Source organism: Vigna unguiculata, chromosome 1, assembly GCF_004118075.2.
Source record: "Vigna unguiculata cultivar IT97K-499-35 chromosome 1, ASM411807v1, whole genome shotgun sequence".
Taxonomy (NCBI): Eukaryota; Viridiplantae; Streptophyta; class Magnoliopsida; order Fabales; family Fabaceae; genus Vigna; species Vigna unguiculata.
Window position 1 is genome coordinate 40,308,433 of NC_040279.1, and position 19,119 is coordinate 40,327,551.

General features: G+C 29.1%; 2 protein-coding genes across 3 annotated transcripts; one reads left to right on the forward strand and one right to left on the reverse strand.

Annotated features, from left to right (window-relative positions):
• The first annotated feature begins 5,160 nt into the window (after nt 1–5,160).
• Nucleotides 5,161–10,379, forward strand: LOC114172202 (protein trichome birefringence-like 33). Of its 2 annotated transcripts, none has more exons than XM_028057161.1 (6): nt 5,161–5,469; nt 5,569–5,761; nt 9,115–9,286; nt 9,382–9,581; nt 9,656–9,814; nt 9,891–10,379. In XM_028057161.1, the coding sequence occupies exons 1-6, from the start codon at nt 5,265–5,267 to the stop codon at nt 10,228–10,230; spliced, it is 1,269 nt and encodes a 422-aa protein (XP_027912962.1). In that variant the 5' UTR covers nt 5,161–5,264; the 3' UTR covers nt 10,231–10,379. The 2 variants fall into 2 exon arrangements, with proteins under 2 accessions (XP_027912962.1, XP_027912763.1); XM_028056962.1 differs by having other exon boundaries at nt 5,164–5,469; nt 5,557–5,761.
• A 6,708-nt stretch (nt 10,380–17,087) lies between these two features.
• Nucleotides 17,088–18,334, reverse strand: LOC114177664 (abscisic acid receptor PYL4-like). Its single transcript, XM_028063112.1, has one exon. It carries the CDS (start codon nt 18,008–18,010, stop codon nt 17,348–17,350), a length of 663 nt encoding a protein of 220 aa, XP_027918913.1. The 5' UTR covers nt 18,011–18,334; the 3' UTR covers nt 17,088–17,347.
• Nucleotides 18,335–19,119: the final 785 nt, after the last annotated feature.

Genomic DNA, 19,119 nt, shown 5'->3' on the forward strand with positions numbered 1-19,119 from the left:
CTATTGACAAAAACTAATAACAATTTCTAACATTTGAATAAATTCTTTACTAAATTTTGTGATCTCAGTTTTCATTTTAACTCGTAATTTTATACTTCAATAATAATTTGACTAAAAATAGAGAGTAGTAGATGAAATGCGTTATCTTATTAGCACTATAAATAACCTAAGACTTCCATAAGACAACTATGTGAAGATGAAAGAACATTTTCAGATATTTTATTGATGCTGAGAGTAACAGTTATACAACATAATTGATGAAAATGATTGAATAGTAGTTCTTGTAGCGTCATCTGTTGTATGAAATTAAAATAAGAACTAAATAATATTATAAAAAACAGTAACACTTATTCATTCTCCCCTTAATATACTTTTGAAGAATAAGAGGAAAGTAGAATACAATGAGTTTCTTCATTGATACCTCATTATAATTTGAACTTCATAATTTGTGGCCACATCAAATAGGTGTGACTTATATTTCTTATGATAATTCTGATAAAGAAGATTCTAAGACAAATAAAGATTGACAGTGACGACTTAGCTGTCAACAAGCCTCCATTTCTGCTTTTGTTTTGTTTTGTTTTTTGGTTACAAGGAGTGGCAAAGCCCCTATAAAGCAACTATAATTCAAGGAGAAGATAAAATGAACAACAAGTGCATAAGATAAGGGTTATTATACGCCACATGAGGCCAATCCAATAAATGCAAACCCATCTTTTCCTTTGATTTCACGCAACTCTAATTCTTCCTTGTGGGTGTACTCACATCACATGATGACGTGACGTGCGATAGATTTCTAGAGTTTATGACTTTTGTGCTTCATTGATTGATCATCATTACGATTGAGTCGGAACGATAAGCCACGAAGCGAACCAAGAAGTCTTTGAAAGCCAATGCTTGTACTGGCAAGATTTTTCTTTTATTATTGTATCACAGAAAAATCAATCAATCAAATACTTTGTTTCTTTTTATTTCATTTGTCTTCTATATTAAATATCTAAACACAGTCTTAATGAACTGCGTTTGATTGTTATGATGGAATTTGTGCTTGTGAAAAAGGCTCTTTGAGATTAACAAAGTTTGATTTGGGTCTCATCACCCAATAATTTAGCAAGTTTGAATGATGTGTATGCCTTTAGTATTTCTCATCTTATAGAAAATAAACGTCAAGTTTACATTACCAAGCCTTTATCGGGATATATGAGAAAAATATTAGTTCAACTAAATATTTTATGCCTCTTATGAGAAAAATGACACATATATGTACCTGATTACAATGGAGATACTTTTAATTAAATTGAGATTTTCAACATATTTATTTACTATTGAAGCTCAATAAAAAAATTTTAGTGCGTGAAAGACTCAGATAATTGTGTGTTATGAAAACATTTACAATATTTATTAGAAGAGTTGCATTTTTCTTAGTAAATATTTTGTGAATACAGTTTTTTTTTTTTTTTAGTATGTGTAATTGAGTTTCGTCTTGTCATAAATTTTTTTGAGTAGGTATCAATGTTTTGATCTCAAATTTAATGATAGAGTCTTTGTCAATTATTATACATTTGAGATATTGTTTATTTTAAAATGTTGACTTTGTTATGTTTTTACCTTAAAAGACACCTAGGTGAATGATAAAATAAAAGAATATAAACTGTCTTAAATCTCGACTTCTAACTAAGTAAAGTTAAACTATTGATTCTATGATAAATACCAAACATATTTTTCATACTCAATCAAACGTTTTTTTCAAACCAAATTCATCAGTAGTATATATAACAACAAAGAAAAAAAAATACATACTACAAACTTATATTATTATCATGTCACTTTATTTAATAATTAATAAATTTATAAATTATGGCGCACAATCATCAATATTAAGTCGGACTGGACTGACCGTAAGTTTTTTTTCTTCTTTTTTTCAATTTTCTTAACCTTTTAAATTTCTTTTCAAAATTTGATTATTTTTTTTTATGTTTTAAATTTGTTTTACATACATATATATTAATATTAAACGCATATTTAATCCAATAAAATATTTTTTAACTTTTAATTGATTAGTTAATGTTTTTAATTAGATAATTTAAAATAATTATTATATTTACATATTAAATTACTCAATTATAAATGATAATTGAGACTTAATTTGTAGGTGTTAATGATTTAAATTACAATAATATTATATATATTTATACATTTAAAAAATATAATATAAAAATAATCTTTTTAATTATTTTTATTTTATTTTTTATAAAACAAATCAACACACCGGACAAACTGGTTCGCATTTTGGTCCGTCAAATTGACAGATCGAGCAGAACGAAACAGAACAGGTTGACGGGTTGAAATCTTCAACTCAACATGTCCCTTTTAACACGGGCTAAGACCAACCCGTTTTATCACTCCTAGGTAGTATTTAGATTGGGGAGAAGATTTGGGAGAAAGAGTAAGTGGATTGATACGAGGAGATGGAAAGTGAATTGTGGAGTTACTTGGATTAAGAGATTTGAATGGATGGAGGAAGAAATTTGAAGGAAAAGTTTGTGATAAATTTAATAGATTAAAAAATATTTTAATTGATAAAAGTAGATAATTACCAATTTACTCTTGTGAAAAAATGTGAAATAAATTAAAATGTGAGTAATGAAAATTATATTAAAAAGAAATTGAATTTATTATTTGTAATGAAAAAATAAAATTTATTTGAATTTATTTCTATAATTATTATAATTTTTTTTGTTATATTAATTTTGGATATATTAATTATTATTATTATTATTATTATTATTATTATTTGTGTTATTAATATTAGTAATTTTGATTTAGTGAAAATTGTATAATTAAGTTGAGGACATAAAAAATTAAAATTAGTCCTCGTACAAATTAGTGGAAGTTGAATAACTAAAATGACCACTAAACACTCTTATACGCCCATCTCTCTTTCACGGATATCTACACCCTCAGATCATTTTACAACCAAATGTAAGTGTCTACTGTATATCCATCTTCCTATCACACCAGCGGAAACATTACCAATAAAAACTATTTTAGGTAATATAATTTTTAATTTATAAATTAATATCTAAATTAATTATTATAGTAATTAATTATTTTTTATTCCTAAAATTAGTCACTAATAAAAAAAATTATTGTAGTGCAATTTACAAAATTAATCTATAAAATAAAAATTACACCTAATTATGTATATTATAAATTTGTCATATGGCTAGTTAATAGGATTATCAATATAGTTATATAATTAATGTTGAATGTATAATATGATTTAAAACCTTATACTTTTGTCCATTGCTTTCCCAGGTAATAATAGATCGCATCTTCTCTCTATTTAACATCTTTTCCTCTCACATGCTTTCTATGATAACACTCTATGTTCTCAATATACCCTCCATGTTTGTTGTCATTTTTCTATGTTTCGACCATACTCTATAATTGTGATTATGAGAGTAGTTGGGTTTGTTGGTTTGCGATATGTATTTAGTCCTTGGTTTTATGTTCTATGTAATGTTTCTTAGACATATTTTAAATAAGATGAACTATGTCATGTGATGTAATTTCTGTTGAACAATATTCAAAACCTTTTGTTTATTTATATGTTTTAATATTTTTTTGAGTATTTTAAATTTCAAATTATATTTTGTTCGAGTTTGATTTTTTTTTGTGTATTTAGTGAATTGTGAATACTTTCGAAAAAAAATGCACAATTTACATGGTTCCTATCGACCTAATTAAGATCAATGAATCATAGTTAATATATTTAATAATTTAATATTGATTATGTAGATAAAACACATGACAATGAAATATATTTTTTTTATGTGGATAAGTTTTAAAAGAAGTAACGTGAAATACAACCAAGTTAGAAAATGTATGGTAACTGATAGGGATTATTATAAAGTTGACTACTTATTGGTATTGTTATTTTAGTTGACACAAAAAGATATGGTTAAATATGTTTTTTCTCTTAACTTTTAGTAAATTTTAGAATTAATATATTTAGAAACTTTAGACCAATTTAGTTTTTATCTTTCAAAATATTAGATTTAGTCTTTTTAATTAAATTTTGTTAAATTTATTTGACATTTTAAGCGTGTTTCATAATAGTGTTTGACTTAACAAATAAGAAAAGATGTGTCAAATAGTATAAACAACTCAAATACAATCCTGAAATACGTACAAAATATCAAATAAATCTAACAAAATTTGATTAAAATGACTAAATTCATGTATTTCAAAAGACAAAAACTAAATTAATTCAAAATTTTAAAATAAACTAATTTTAAAATTTAATAAAAATTAAGGAATAAAAAAATATTTAACTCTAAAAAAGTAATGATAACTTAAATATGTGAATTATAGCCTGCAGGATCACCATTGTTGTGGTGTCCATGTGAATACGAAATGCAACGTTACCTAACACCTGTTCACCCTCTACCTAGTATTCTCCAACAAACCCTAATTCAGAAAAATAACCACATATATTTCATGACACTATCAATTTTCTCTTACATTTAAACTGCTGCTATAAATGGTTTTAATATTCTACTTTTTGTTTTAAAGTGGTTGTGAAATGAGTATAATAAAAAAGTGGGTGTCAAAATATATTTTTCTAACTAACGAAATTTTGAGTTTGAAAAAAGCACCAATGGATTGTACTGTTTTTTTATTAGATAGAAAACAGTTGGAATAAGAAGAAAAGGATAGGAAAGAGGGAAAGAAAAAAAAAATAGAGAGGAGAGTTATGTCAAATAATTTTTCTTAAATATCGTCTTTATTTTTTTTTTTTTCTTTCTTCTTGTACAGTGAACACATTAAACACATAGTAAGACTTTTCTTTTCACCAGTCTTTCAAAGAATACAGTTGATTTATCAACAAAATTTGCACAAACAAAAACGGCCGTAATCTCTTTTTCTTTAATTTTTACATCGTAATAAGTAAATATACAAAGAAATATATTTTAATGAAAGATTACGTGAAAATTAATATCGAGTTGACAAAAAAGAATTAATATTATTTTCTGCTTTGAAAATGAGGGATAAATAAAAACAAAAATAGTATAAAAAAATAAATTTGATATGTGGCGGAGATCACGGAGGGTGATTGGTTTAGATAGAAACTTCTGTTCTCTTAGAAAGTAGTATATTTTACGATAATGATATTTTAACCAGAACTCCAGGACCATGGCTTCTGAACTAAAACGATTGTTGTAGGTTGGTGATAGAAGAATGAAAAGAACAGTTTATGGATGCAAAATTCGATGAAGGCACCTTCTTCTTCTTCTTCCTTCCTCTCACTTCTGAGAGTGAAGCCTCGCTCCTCTTCTTACCTCTTCACCCTCTTAGCTTTCATTCTCTTCGCTGCGATCCTCTGTGGCCATGACTTCCTCTTCATTTTTCATCCACACCCTCACTCTAAGGAACAAACACAAACCCTCTTCTTCTCCACACCCCGTGAGTTTCACTCCTTCTTTCTTTTTCTTATTATCATCTCCATTTTCTTGTTCTTGTTATTTCATGTTCTTGGGTCTTCAAATGAAGGAAACACGACAGAAACCGAAAGAGAGGAAGAAGTAGGGTGTGACGTGTTCCGGGGAAGGTGGGTACGCGACGAGTTGACTCGCCCACTGTACGAGGAATCGGATTGTCCCTACATACAGCCCCAGTTAACATGTCAAGAACACGGTCGGCCTGAGAAGGAGTATCAACGATGGCGATGGCAACCTCACGGTTGCGATCTTCCCACGTAAGTGCTTCGCTATTTTTTTTAACATTTTTTTTTGTTTTATTGTTCTGGTAATTTGGAAATAGCTAGAAAGCAGAATGTTAAAAAGTGTGTGTTGTGTTTTTTGTCGGGTCCAAGTTGTCGGTGTGAGAGGGTGTGGTTGTTGAACGCTGTGAATATTGAAATCGTAACGTAACTGCTCATTTATTGAATCATAATTGAATGGTTGGCACCAACAATTTTGTACCTATTAAGCCATGCAATGATGGTGGAGTTGGACACTTGTAGTTATAGCTCTGTTTTGCCATTGGTGGGACTAAAGGTGTTGCAAGGACATCTTTAACTCCATCCTTGTCCAAAATTTTAAATATTTTTACAGAAAAAACCACATTAAATCAATCGGATCCAAATGCCACAAATTTTTGGTTAAAGAATTTATTAAAGTTAATTAGTGATAAGAATAATTAGTGTAAATCTCACTTAGATAGTTAATTATAGGCTTAAATACCTTTTTGGTTATCATTTTCGTAGTGTTTGTTGCGGATGGTCATCATTTTGACAGAATGTGTAAAATGGTTATCATTTCTACCGAATGTTTAAAATGGTCATCATTTTCACAATTCGTGTTTTGTTTGATCCTTTTCTATAAGACTGTTTAAATCATTAACGGAGCATTGTACAAGTAGCACGATTTGTATTAGGTGTGTTATGTGTAGTGTACATATGGCTAATTAACGTTAATTTTTCAATTTAGGGAAAATTTTGTAATTAGAGAAATTTTTTCATCTTCGTCTTTCTTGAGCTCGGATTTGCAGAGGAAGCAACTAATACTTGTCATTTCATCATTGGATTGCAGTTGTGCTCTTCATTTCAATTTTCCAATTAATCATTATCAACGAGTACTGTACAGGTGACACGGTTTGTATTAGGGTGTGTTACGTGTATTGTACAGGTGTGGGACAAGTTAACCCACTTACCTCGTTGATGATGATTAATTGGAAAATTGAAATGAAGAGCACAACTGCAATCCAATGATGAAATGGCAAGTATTAGCTGCTTCCTCTGCAAATCTGAGCTAAAAAAGGTTGAAGATGAAAAAATTTCCCTAATTGCAAAATTTCTACTAAATTGGAAAATTAACATTAGTTAGCCATATGTACAGTACACGTAACACACCCTAATACAAACCGTACCACATGTACAATGCTCGATTTAAACGACGTTACAAAAAAAAGGACCAAATAAAACACGAATTGCGAAAATGAGGACAAGTTTAAACATTCGGTAAGAATGATGATCATTTTAATCATTCTGTCAAAATGAGGACTATGCGTAACAAACATTACGAAAATGAGGACAAAAAAGGTATTTAAACCTTAATTATATAAGATTGAATTAGATTTAAATTCTTAAAATAATATCATAATTATTTAAAATTTATCTAACAAAATTTGATGTTTGTAGATTGATCATATCATCCCTTGTTATTAGATCACTATTTATGTTTATTTTTATGCTTGAGACATAGATGTTAAAGATTTCATATTCATTATTATACATAAGAAAAATGTTCCATATATAAGTAGTGTAAATATAATCTTATTATTTTGAAATATTAGGTAATGTTTAAAGTGCATTTCTTAAAATAGAGTGAATTCCTCACATAAATATATTAATCTTAATATCATATATAGTCAAATTGAAAAATTAAAATATAGTTACAATTAATATAAACTATATGAATTTAAACATGTATTTATTTTGAGATAAAATCAAAACTCGATTGTCCGAAAATGCATTAGGTTTTAGGATGCCTCAGTTAGACAACTCAGATTTCAAGATATTTTGATGTTTTGTGATATTTTACATATTAATTTAATTAATTAGAAGTTGATTTTTTAAGCCCTTATTTGGACGGTTTCGGGTTGATAATTATTGGTAGTTTGAAACAGAAAATTAAAATTCTGAAGTTTTGGCTACGTTTTACCTTCTTAATAAAATCTATAATGATTATTTGCTCGATAGTGGTGGAAACTAAGAATTATAAGCGTTGGGTTGATTTATTTGGTAGGGTCTTTGAAGTTAAGTTTACGTTTAATAATTAATGTAAGAAAACAAGAACCACATATTTTCCACAATGGAATGGATGCTAGTTAATGAGGGAGAGGGCTATATGTAGCTTTTATTTTATCTTAAAAGGAAACCAAATTCATCTGCCTCATTCATATCAGACACATATCATTAAGAAGGATTTGTACAGATAAGACTGCAAAAGTTTCCAATGATAAAATATGGAGACACTATATTAATATCTTCTTTAATGCAACAAATGAACCAGTTTTCTTTAAGGTGATTAAAATGGTAGGTTACACCAAAATTTAGTATGCAAAAAATTTTGTAAGACCATGTTTGCCCAGTTTTTTTTTTTTTCAAGGTTACTTTAAATTTAAAAATTAATTATCGAAATTAATTATTGGGTTAAATATGTTTTTGGTCTCTCATGTTTAAGTGAATTTTGGAATTAGTTCCTCATTAAAACTTTATACCAATTTAGTCTTTCATCTTTCAAAATGCGTGAATTTAGTCATTTTAATCAAATTTTGTTAAGTTTATCTGACATTTCAAGCACATTTCATGATAGTATTTAAGTTAATATTGAAGAAAAAATGTGTCAAAAAGTGTAAATAATTTAAATACTATCATGAAATGCGCTTGAAACATCAGATAAACTTAACAAAATTTGATTAAAAGGATTAAATTCACGCATTTTAAAAGATGAAGGACTAAATTGGTCAAAAGTTTTGATGAGGGACTAATTCTAAATTTCGCTGAAACTTGAGGGACAAAAACATATTTAACCCTTAATTATTTGATAAATTTTTTACTGCAAAAACTCATGTTTTCAATAGAAAAACTTCTCTTAGCTTGTACGCAAAGTGAGCACACTCAACAAGGGTGAGCAAAGTTAGAGTTCTCATAGAAACTAACTTACTTTTTTTTAAAGTCACTTGTTCTATTATAAAAAGAAATAAAGAACTTAATTTCTTAAAAACCTTTTTCAAAATGTGTTTGGTCTAGCTTCGCTTTTTCAATTAGAAGCTCCAGAAAAAGTTGGGCACGCATAAAATTAAAATGTCCCATTCCAAAGTTCAAGTAAAAAAAAACAGCTAAAATTAATTTTGATATTGCAACCATATAATAAATGAACAAATTAACAGTATTTGAATTTCTAAGGTCACACTTACGAGAAAATCAAACTATACAATTTTCATAGTCATGTCATGATTTACACTTTACACTTTATCCACTGAAAGCTCAAAGTAATCTTAATTCATTTATTTAAGATGAAGATAACACATTTTTATGAACAACAGATTCGATGCAAGTTTAATGCTGGAGAAGCTTCGTGGGAAGAGGATGATGTTTGTTGGAGACTCCCTCAACCGAGGTCAATATGTTTCTTTGATATGTCTTCTCCATCACCTCATTCCTGAACATGCCAAATCCATGGAAACCCTTGGTTCCCTCACTATCTTTAGAGCCAAGGTACTTAATTATATATTTCTCACTCTTTACTTATAATTATGTTTTTTTTCTTTTTTCTATTTGTTCATCGTGTTCATCGTGTTGTATTTAACTAGGAATACAACGCCACAATCGAGTTCTATTGGGCACCTTTTCTACTTGAATCAAACTCCGATAATGCAGTGATTCATAGGGTAACTGATAGAATAGTGCGAAAAGGTTCAATCAACACTCATGGTCGTCACTGGAAAGGTGCTGACATTATCGTATTCAACACTTATCTTTGGTGGATAACTGGATCCAAGATGAAGATCTTGTATGCTTCTCCACTTTTCTTTATTCAACCAATTATTTTCTTTTCTTTGCCCTAAAGTTTTCTCAAACTCTTAGGCTTGGATCTTTTAACGATGAAGTAAGAAAGAGCGTTGAGATGTCAACAGAAGATGCTTATCGTATGGCTATGAAAAGTATGGTTAGATGGGTGAAGGTGAACATGGACTCCAACAAGACAAGAGTATTCTTCACCAGCATGTCACCTTCTCATGCAAAGTGAGTATGGTTCACACACATATAAAATATATACTAAAAAGAATTTGTTACATATTCACGTCTACAAAAATTGCAGAAGCATAGAGTGGGGAGGTGAATCAGAAGGGAATTGCTACAATGAAACAACACCAATTGATGATCCTGCATATTGGGGTTCTGATTCTAAAAAAACCATAATGCAAGTAATTGGAGAAGTGTTTGGAAAATCGAAAGTACCCATAACTTTTCTCAACATTACTCAACTTTCCAACTATCGAAAAGATGCACACACATCAATTTACAAGAAGCAGTGGAACCCATTGACTTCAGAGCAACTAGCTAACCCTGCTAGCTACGCTGATTGTGTGCACTGGTGTTTGCCAGGACTTCAAGACACTTGGAATGAACTTTTGTTTGCTAAGTTATTTTTTCCTTAATAGGGCGTAGAAGAGAACGAATTAATAGAAAAAAGAAGAAGAGAGGATTTATGTATAATAATAGTTAACATTGAAGAAGGAGCAGATTGTACATACCAAGTTGAGTGAATTATTTTTAGCACAATGTTAACACATATAGTTTAACTGAATTGCTGTGAACGTCTCTTTTAACTATAGTTAGTGTGAAATCAAATATATAAGAGGAAAAATGTGTGTGTGGGTGTGTGTTTTATCATAACAATTGAAAGTATTCAATAATTACTGTAAAATCAAAATAGATTAATTAAATTAAAATATTTTTGGAAATAATTCATATATATCATAAAACCTTTAGACTGTGTTTTTTTGGGTGGATATACTATTTATAAGGAATGGAAAGAGATAATTAGGAGGTAAGTAGTGTATTATTTTGGAAGTGATAAAAGGTGATGGGATGAGATTATTAGAGGGATGGACTGAAAATTTAATCTCACCATCTAGAGTGAGATTAGAAGGTGATACACCTAGATTTATCAAATTACCCTTCATTATTTAATTTTTGTTACATCTGATTTAGTAGTTAAAATCAATACAGGTGGTGATTTTAGTTCACTTTCTTAATTCTATGTTAACGGTAATAATAATTATTATGGTTATAATAAAAAATTATTACTTATAAAATTACTATTAAAAATAAAAAGAGTTTCCATGTAAATTAATTATTTTCCACCTTATATATTAAATTTATTATACAAAATATATTGTATTATTCATTTTTTATAAATTTTTTTTATATTTTCAATCATTCAATAAAATTTATAAAATAATTTTAAATTACTTATATATAATTTTAAATTATTTATATATAATTTTATATTATCTATAACAATAGTGACATTTTGGTAATGTAACTTTTTTTTCTATTAATTTTATTTTAATATATCACATCAGTCAATTCAGTCACAAACTTTCACATACTTCATTTTCTAATCTACTCTAAAATCATCTTTGAATCATTTAAAAGAACTAACATCAATTTCACCCTTTCATACATTCGATCTCTTCCTCTCTCTCTCCTTCTAATCCTTCTTCTCAAAAGAACACAACCTTAAAGATTTATAAAAAAAATTTAAAAATCTCGATTATTGCTTTGAAGTATGATGTACATCTTAAGAAAAGTGATAACAGATGTAGATGTCTCCCAATCAGAATTGGGATGGGAAAACACCTAAAAACAATAATGGTGTTTTGAATTTTGATTTGAAAGTGAGAGCATATCGATGAACACGTTAGAGTGGGTGTGGTCCAGAGATAGATATAGCATTTAGTAGAATTAATTATGAAACCAGTGATTTCTGGTTTTCGGAAAATTTAATGTTAAAAGACCAACATTAATATTTATTAAAATTCCAAACCATTTCATTCTTTTGAGCTAATCTTTATAGCATTTCTATGATCATTAACCTAAATATATGACCAAATTATTAATTAACTCTTCCTATCATTTATAATAACACACATATCTATTTCTAATCATAATTTCAAACATGAAAACCTTTATCAATTTTTACTAACTGAAACATTCATTTACCTGATTCTAATAAACATCAGAATAAGGATAATTACTTTTTACTTTAGAAAACCTTTTAAGTGAAGAAGATTAATATGATATATGTTAAAAATCACGTTCAACATCTAAAATCAAAATCAACTTATAAAGTATTAACTTATTATATAAATTGATTTTGCAATTTATTGGTGAAATCGATTTGAAAGAATGAAAACAATATAAGGTGAAAAAGTCTGAGAGATTAATTTAAAATTGACATTACCATATGTTTAATAAGTTTCATTTACTTTTCTCATTATAAAAGTTTTCGTAATTACTGACATAAATAAATTCATCAATAAATTCAAATTATCAACAGGATTCTAAAAACAAATATTATGTGTTGATAAATTAGAATTTGTATTACCAATAACTATTTTTGTCAATAATATTTCAACGATTAATTCTGTTAATAAATTTCATTGGTAACTTATAATATTTATTACTGATAAATTTTTCCATTAGTAAATTTAGTGACAAATTTGTTTGAGTTGCTATGATAGAGATATACAAAACTACAGAGAAACTAAAATCAGCACAAATATGCACACAAAGTGTACATGAATTATATTGCATCATCATCAATGTGACAGAGAGACCAATACTCGATTTATAGAGTAACTATTTTATTTACAAGACCAACTAACTAACATATTGAACTTGAATTACAGTTATAACAACTCCAAGTCTTGTGAGATTTTTTTATATTTTGAGGGGGAGATGGTTGAGAAGAAGAAGAGAAGTAGGAGGAGGATAAGGAGAAGTTAGCACTAGTGACGGTGAAAGTAGTGAAAGTGTACAAATGCAACTTCGATGACAACCAGACAACCACAGTTGGAAGAGGAGAAGGAGGAATATGAAAAGAAGAGGAGAGAAAGAGGAGGAGGAGGAGACGATGGTGGAGGTGGAGGTGCGATGTGGAAGAGAAGAGGAAGAGTTGAGAAAGATAAAGAAGAAAAAAAAGTCTCAATTTCGAATTTGATCAATGGTCAAAATTCATTGATAATTACCGAAAATATTTACTGATAAATTTATAACAATCAATAATTATCAACAAATTTCACTATCCGGTAATAAAATGTATTGACGACCACTGTAATGACAATCTTTGATCTTTTTAGTATCGATAATTTGTCGATAAACTAGAAAATTGAAATTGATAACAAACTTTTGTTATAGCATAGATAAAATTGTGTACGTAGATAATACATAATTTTCCTTGAATGTCTTTGATAAAATATTAAATAAGTGAGAGCTTATATACAAAGTAAATAGAAAGAGGTTCGTAAATAACCTATCATATTACATGAGCACTAAGATAGCCAAAAGGGCATGAAAATTAGTGGAAGATATTGGCACATAGAAATGATTAATAAGCACGATCTCTTGATAAAGCTGAAGTATATGGCTAAAGTAAAACCAACGAATTAATGAGAATTACAGCACAGGAATCAAACTGTAACTTTTGACCAAAGAACACGCGTTTAATCTAAGAATCAAACATCACAGTCTATACGAGACACTGTGAAAGTCGAAAGAGGAATCTTTTGATGAGTAAGTAAAACAGTTTAGCAGAGGAAAAATTAATTATTGTACATTTGACGAAGTCTTTGTGCAGTAAAATAGTTTTGCAACAGTACTCATGTACATAGAAGAAAACAAGGTAAGGTTCAGCAAACATTAAATAATGGTTTTGAATTCCCACTTGCAACCCAACTTGTACTTCCTTCTATCCCTTCCCACCTCAACTTACATTTATATAATCATATATATTAATAACATAATGAGAGAGAATAATGGCTATGGTATGGTAAACAACAACAACTTGACATGCATTGTCTCTCAAACAACTTTAATTCATCCATACCAAGTTGCACTTCAAACCTTCATTCTACAATTTTTTTAATATTATATGTTCCATAATACGTGCATGGCTATCATCACAAATCTCTTTTTTAAATTATTTTAAATTATTTTAAATTATTTTTTTTAGTATCAGGTTTATCCTTTGGCTAATACGTACATGAGTACAATTTGGGGCCGACAAAATTAATGATTTCTTTTGTACACATTATCTACTCTATATATGAAATTTAAGGGTATTGATTCAAGATGAGTTGTAAGAAATTTTTTGAAAGAGAAAATAAAATATCGGATAGAAAGTTGAGATTTGTGGGAAATTGTTTAGTAGATTACTAAATTATTTCTAAATCTAATATTTTTAATTTTTTTATAATAAATATTATTAAAAGTTAATATTTTAAAAAATAATTTATTTTTTTATTTTCTCAACTAAATTCATTTTTTTTTAAAATATTTAAATTTTAAAAGATACACCTTGAAACAATTGCAATATTATACTTAAAATCAACCTACACATCTTCATTAATTTAATTAAACCATTCATCTATATCAATGAATTTTATAATCAAATGTAGTGTCCTTCAATTAAGATTAAAATACTTTATTATCAATTGTTTGTTATTGTTAATTTAATTATATTTTTATAATCAAATATAGTATCTTTCAATGACAATGAAATTATTTTACAATCAATTTTTTTTTTCTCCAAATAACTACAAATCAATATTCCATTTTTCATCCCTATCCAAAGAAAGCATAAAGAAGCTTCAGAGCAAGTTGTAAATTTGAAGAAGAAAAAAAAAACGCAACTTGTAAATGCCCATGCCCACGGTTTCACACCGATTTCCACGCTTAACGTTCCCTTTCTTTATTTGGCTGATTATGCTAATTTACTTTTGAAAGATCACAAATATCATATCATCTGTTTCGGTAAAACTTTCGGCCCAGACTTAATTACTATAATTTAAGAAAATGTCCGGTGGGTAGAGAGATAAAGAAATAAAGGTTGCATGATGAAAATGTCAAAATATTTTAATAATGTAAAATAAATTGTGTTAGGAAAAAAAGTTTGTATATCTAAAGTTTCTGAAAATAACAATTATTTCTTTCATCTAATGCTATAGTCGTATGTAATTTTAAAAAAATTGTAAAGAATGTGTCGCTTTGTAATTTAACAAGCAGTCTCTGCCAAAAAAAAAAAGAGAGTAATGCAGTCAGTGTAATAGTGAGAAGTTTGAATAATTCGTGTTAACCATGACACAAATATACTCTTACATTACATACTTATAAAAAACCAAAGAAGATAAGAATGCTTTTTTAATTCTTTAAATTTTAAAAATTTAAAAGATAAACGTGTAAAGATGAATTTAACTTAAAGTGATACATTCGAAGATACAAGTTAATTATAAAAAAATTAACAATTAAGATTTTAATGATTTCATAATTTATAATAATAGTAGTATCAGTTCTCGACGATTTTATGATTTTTTACTTTATTTTTAAAACATTAGTTACAGGCGTTATATCTTTTGCAAATATACCAGATTTGGTCTCTGTATGAGAAGAAAAATATTAGTTTTGTAGACTTATATTTGTTAAAAAAATATATATGAACAAAATTATTTGTTATAAAAAAGTCAGAGATATGAAAACCAAAAGTTTGAAAAGTTGTTATGAACTAAAACACTAATTCTCTCTCTCCCTATGTATATAATTTAGTGTAATCTTAATATTTGGTTTTAATTAAAATTTTTGATAAGTGTATTTTGTTGACTTTAAAAATGAAAGTATACATTGTTTCTTAAAGTACAAGTTCCATTGCTCGAACCTATTTATTCTTATAATTTTCTATAAGTCAAAACTATGATACAGTCTATATTAAATGAGAATAAATGCATTGTCCACTTAAAATAAAATCAATTTGCATGCGAATTTTATTATAAAAAAAAAAAGGTAAATTGAAATGGTTGGTAGTTGGTAGCCATTTGAAAGTAGAAAAATTCAAGCTTTGAGGCAAAGGTCACAATGGTGGATTGATGGCTTTAGACCCACTAACAATGAATCATATCAGGCACAGTTTTCGAAAACACGTGAAGTACATATATGGCAGCAACTTGGTACTGTTCTCTAAATCTAAACATCGTGTTAAACATTGATCCCTAGAAAATTTCAGACATATATATCGATAATGCTCTCATTTCCACATGCGGAATCAAATACATAACAATTGTTATTACCAGCATCACACTTTACCTCGTCACTTGTTGCTAAACTATATTCGCGCAAACTTTTCAGTCACTTATTACACATCCATCGTCTTCTTTCGCACTTCCTATTCTAACTTTGCAGCGCCTTCTTCGGCCAGTACTCTATGAACTGTCACTAATCGCAAATGGTTTGCTTTAGAACAAAGGAAGAAGAAAATAACCAAAATGGAGAATATTAAAACCAACTATTTGCTAATGCAATTCTTATGTCTTCTGTATTCTGTATATGTAGATGCATGTATCTGTTCAATTATTTTTTACGTGTTTTATTATGTGATCAATTTTAAAAATATATTTCCATTACTCTTTTTCATATTAATTGTTTACTAAAACTCACGCAAAAGTCAAATCCAGTAATAAATAAATAAAGTATTCGAAATATTATATTACGAAATCTTTCATATTATACGTTCGTACATTTCTTATATATTTTGGTGATCACTAGGGGGTGATTTAGGTGTCAATATTTACATTGGAGGCAGTTATTGTATTCTTCCATCACTCTTTTATTTTTACAAATAAGGTTCGAGAGTGCCGCAATACTTTTCTCAGATATATATTTATAGTAAGCTTTTAAATTACATGGAATTTCTTAAATAGAAGAAAAAAATAATAATTGAGTTTTTATTATGTAATTTTAGAAAACTGAAATAAATTGTTGTTTTCTTGTTTTGAAGAAAAAGTATATAAATAAATATAAGAAAAATAGTGTGGAGTTGAAGTGTGTCAGTAGTGTGTGTAGGAGCTGACGAATCCCCCAGTATTGGTCTAACCTGTGTCAGATCAGCTCATCAATTTTCCATACATCGAGAAAATATATCTAATAAACACGAAAGAAATTACCTAAATAAAAGCAAATACAAAGCAGATAATTAGATAATTAATAATTATTTACGGTCTTACAAAATACACACACAAGATAAGATAGAGAAAATAGAAAAAAAATTATATTATGAATTTCATTTTTTATTTTCATCCTTTATATTTTAACGTAGTTCTGAGAGTCATTATTATTAATTTATTTTTTTGGAATAATTAATGATTTACACAAAATTAATTCATAAATTAAAAAATGAAAGCCAAAAATTGAGACATAGTATATTTTCATAGAAAAAAAATGAAGGATTAGAATGAGAAAATTAAAGAAATCAAAGAGATGGTTCATATGAACATTAACATATATCATAATGCATATACATATCATAGTTTGATTGATTCAGCCATTGCCGTCCGAAAAACCCTACTGATCTACCCATCCATGCATGATGCATATCAATTCCAAATACGGGCTTGAATCGAGGTTCCAACCCGAATATGAAACAAAAAACCGGAAGACACAACCCGTTTAAAATAAAAAAGAAAATAATAAAAGAGAGAGGAAATGAATGAATGGTGGTGATCAACAGTTTTGGTGTTCAGAGATTGGGGTGTTATTTTCAGCGATCTGAGCCAGCGACTGCAAGTTACAACGTACGATGGTGTCCACGAACACGCACGTTTCCTCCTTAGTGTTACCCTGCGGTACGTCAACCACATACGACTCCATAACAAGTGTCCCGTTCCCGCTAGCGTGAAGCGTCGTCACCGACCGGTAATTCCTCAGCCGGTGGTCGCCGCCGACCACGCTGAAGCTCATCACGTGGCGCTCGTCGTCCAGGATCTCCAGACGCTCTGTGCTCGACTCCGCGGGGAGCCCCGACACCACCCTCACCTCGCGGACGGCGCCCACGCGAATGCCGTCGCCGGTGATGACGTGGCAGCTCTTCACGAAGTTCTTGTAGCCCTGCGGGTGGTCGAAGCGCCGCACCACCGCCCACACGGCAGAGACGGGGGCGCTGATCGCCTGGACGACCACGGAGCAGCACTGGTTCGGCCCCGCCACGCGCGCGTGGTGCCGCGCCACCGCGTCGGGGAGAGAGGGCACCAGGAGACGGCGCGCAGCGGCGGGAGGCGTCGCTTGAGACTGTTTGGGGCAGTTTACGCCGTTGGCGATTGCAGCGGAAGAGGTAGTGGCGGCGTCGGTTATAGGATTGAACCTTTCCAACTGAACGGAGGATGGCATTGTAACTGCTATTATTATTATTATTATTTAATTTATAATAATAAGAATAATAATAATTAGAAAAAGTAAAAATATCTCCCTGGGTTTCTCTGGCACTATGTGGTGAGTAATGAGTTTGATTCGGTGTAGAATAAGGAAAGGAAAGGATATATACGAGAGTGAGAGTGAGAGGGTGTTGGAGAGGGAAAGTGTTAATAATTTTGTAGTACAAGTTGCATTAGTTTTGTTGTTGAAATGAGTTTTCTTATTTTGTGTTGTTGGTTCTTTCTTTCTTGCTTTTGAGATGGGATTGGAAGTGAATGAGTAGAGAGAGAGTTGTTTGTATTGTTACGCAGGCAGGGGCATGCAAGTGGATCATCAACTTGCATTTCAATTCTATAATTTGGACTTGGCTTTTATCGATTATACCTTTTTCTTTATTTCAAACTCCAACTTTGCCTCTCCATCCATCCCTCTTTTTATTCTACTCTTTTTTTATAAACAACTCTCAATATTTAATTCCTCAACATGGATCACTTTTTTTTATTTTTTTTCACCTCCAATTTTTTTTTTCTTCCATCTCAATGCCTTCTTTTACACACAAATTACCTATATTAAAAATAAATAATATATAAGATTTTAAATTAGTTAATACTCACATGATTACTCCAAATAAACCACGTGCATTTTTATAATTTTTATTTTTCATAATAGTTAAATAGTTTTAGGGAGTCGTTCTCTCTATATGAATAATAATATGCGTCTATATAAGTATATCAGTTTATCCAATATATTATATCCCATACTGATGCCTTTGTAATAATATTTAATTGTTTAAATGCTTTATATCATCAAATATATTCAATATCATGATAAATAAATATTATATTAATTTCACTCTATGAATATAAAAAATATTAAAAATATACAAAAATATTATTTAGTAATATTGAATTAGATTTATATTTGTATATCCTGGTTAGAAAAGTGCTAAATCATGAATAATAACAATCATTGAAATATGCAACTTTAAATCACTTTAATTAAATATCTCCATTCTTGGATTCTTTTCAAACAGGTGTTTAAATCACTTTAATTAAAATACATACATAAATTGACCGATGAATGTC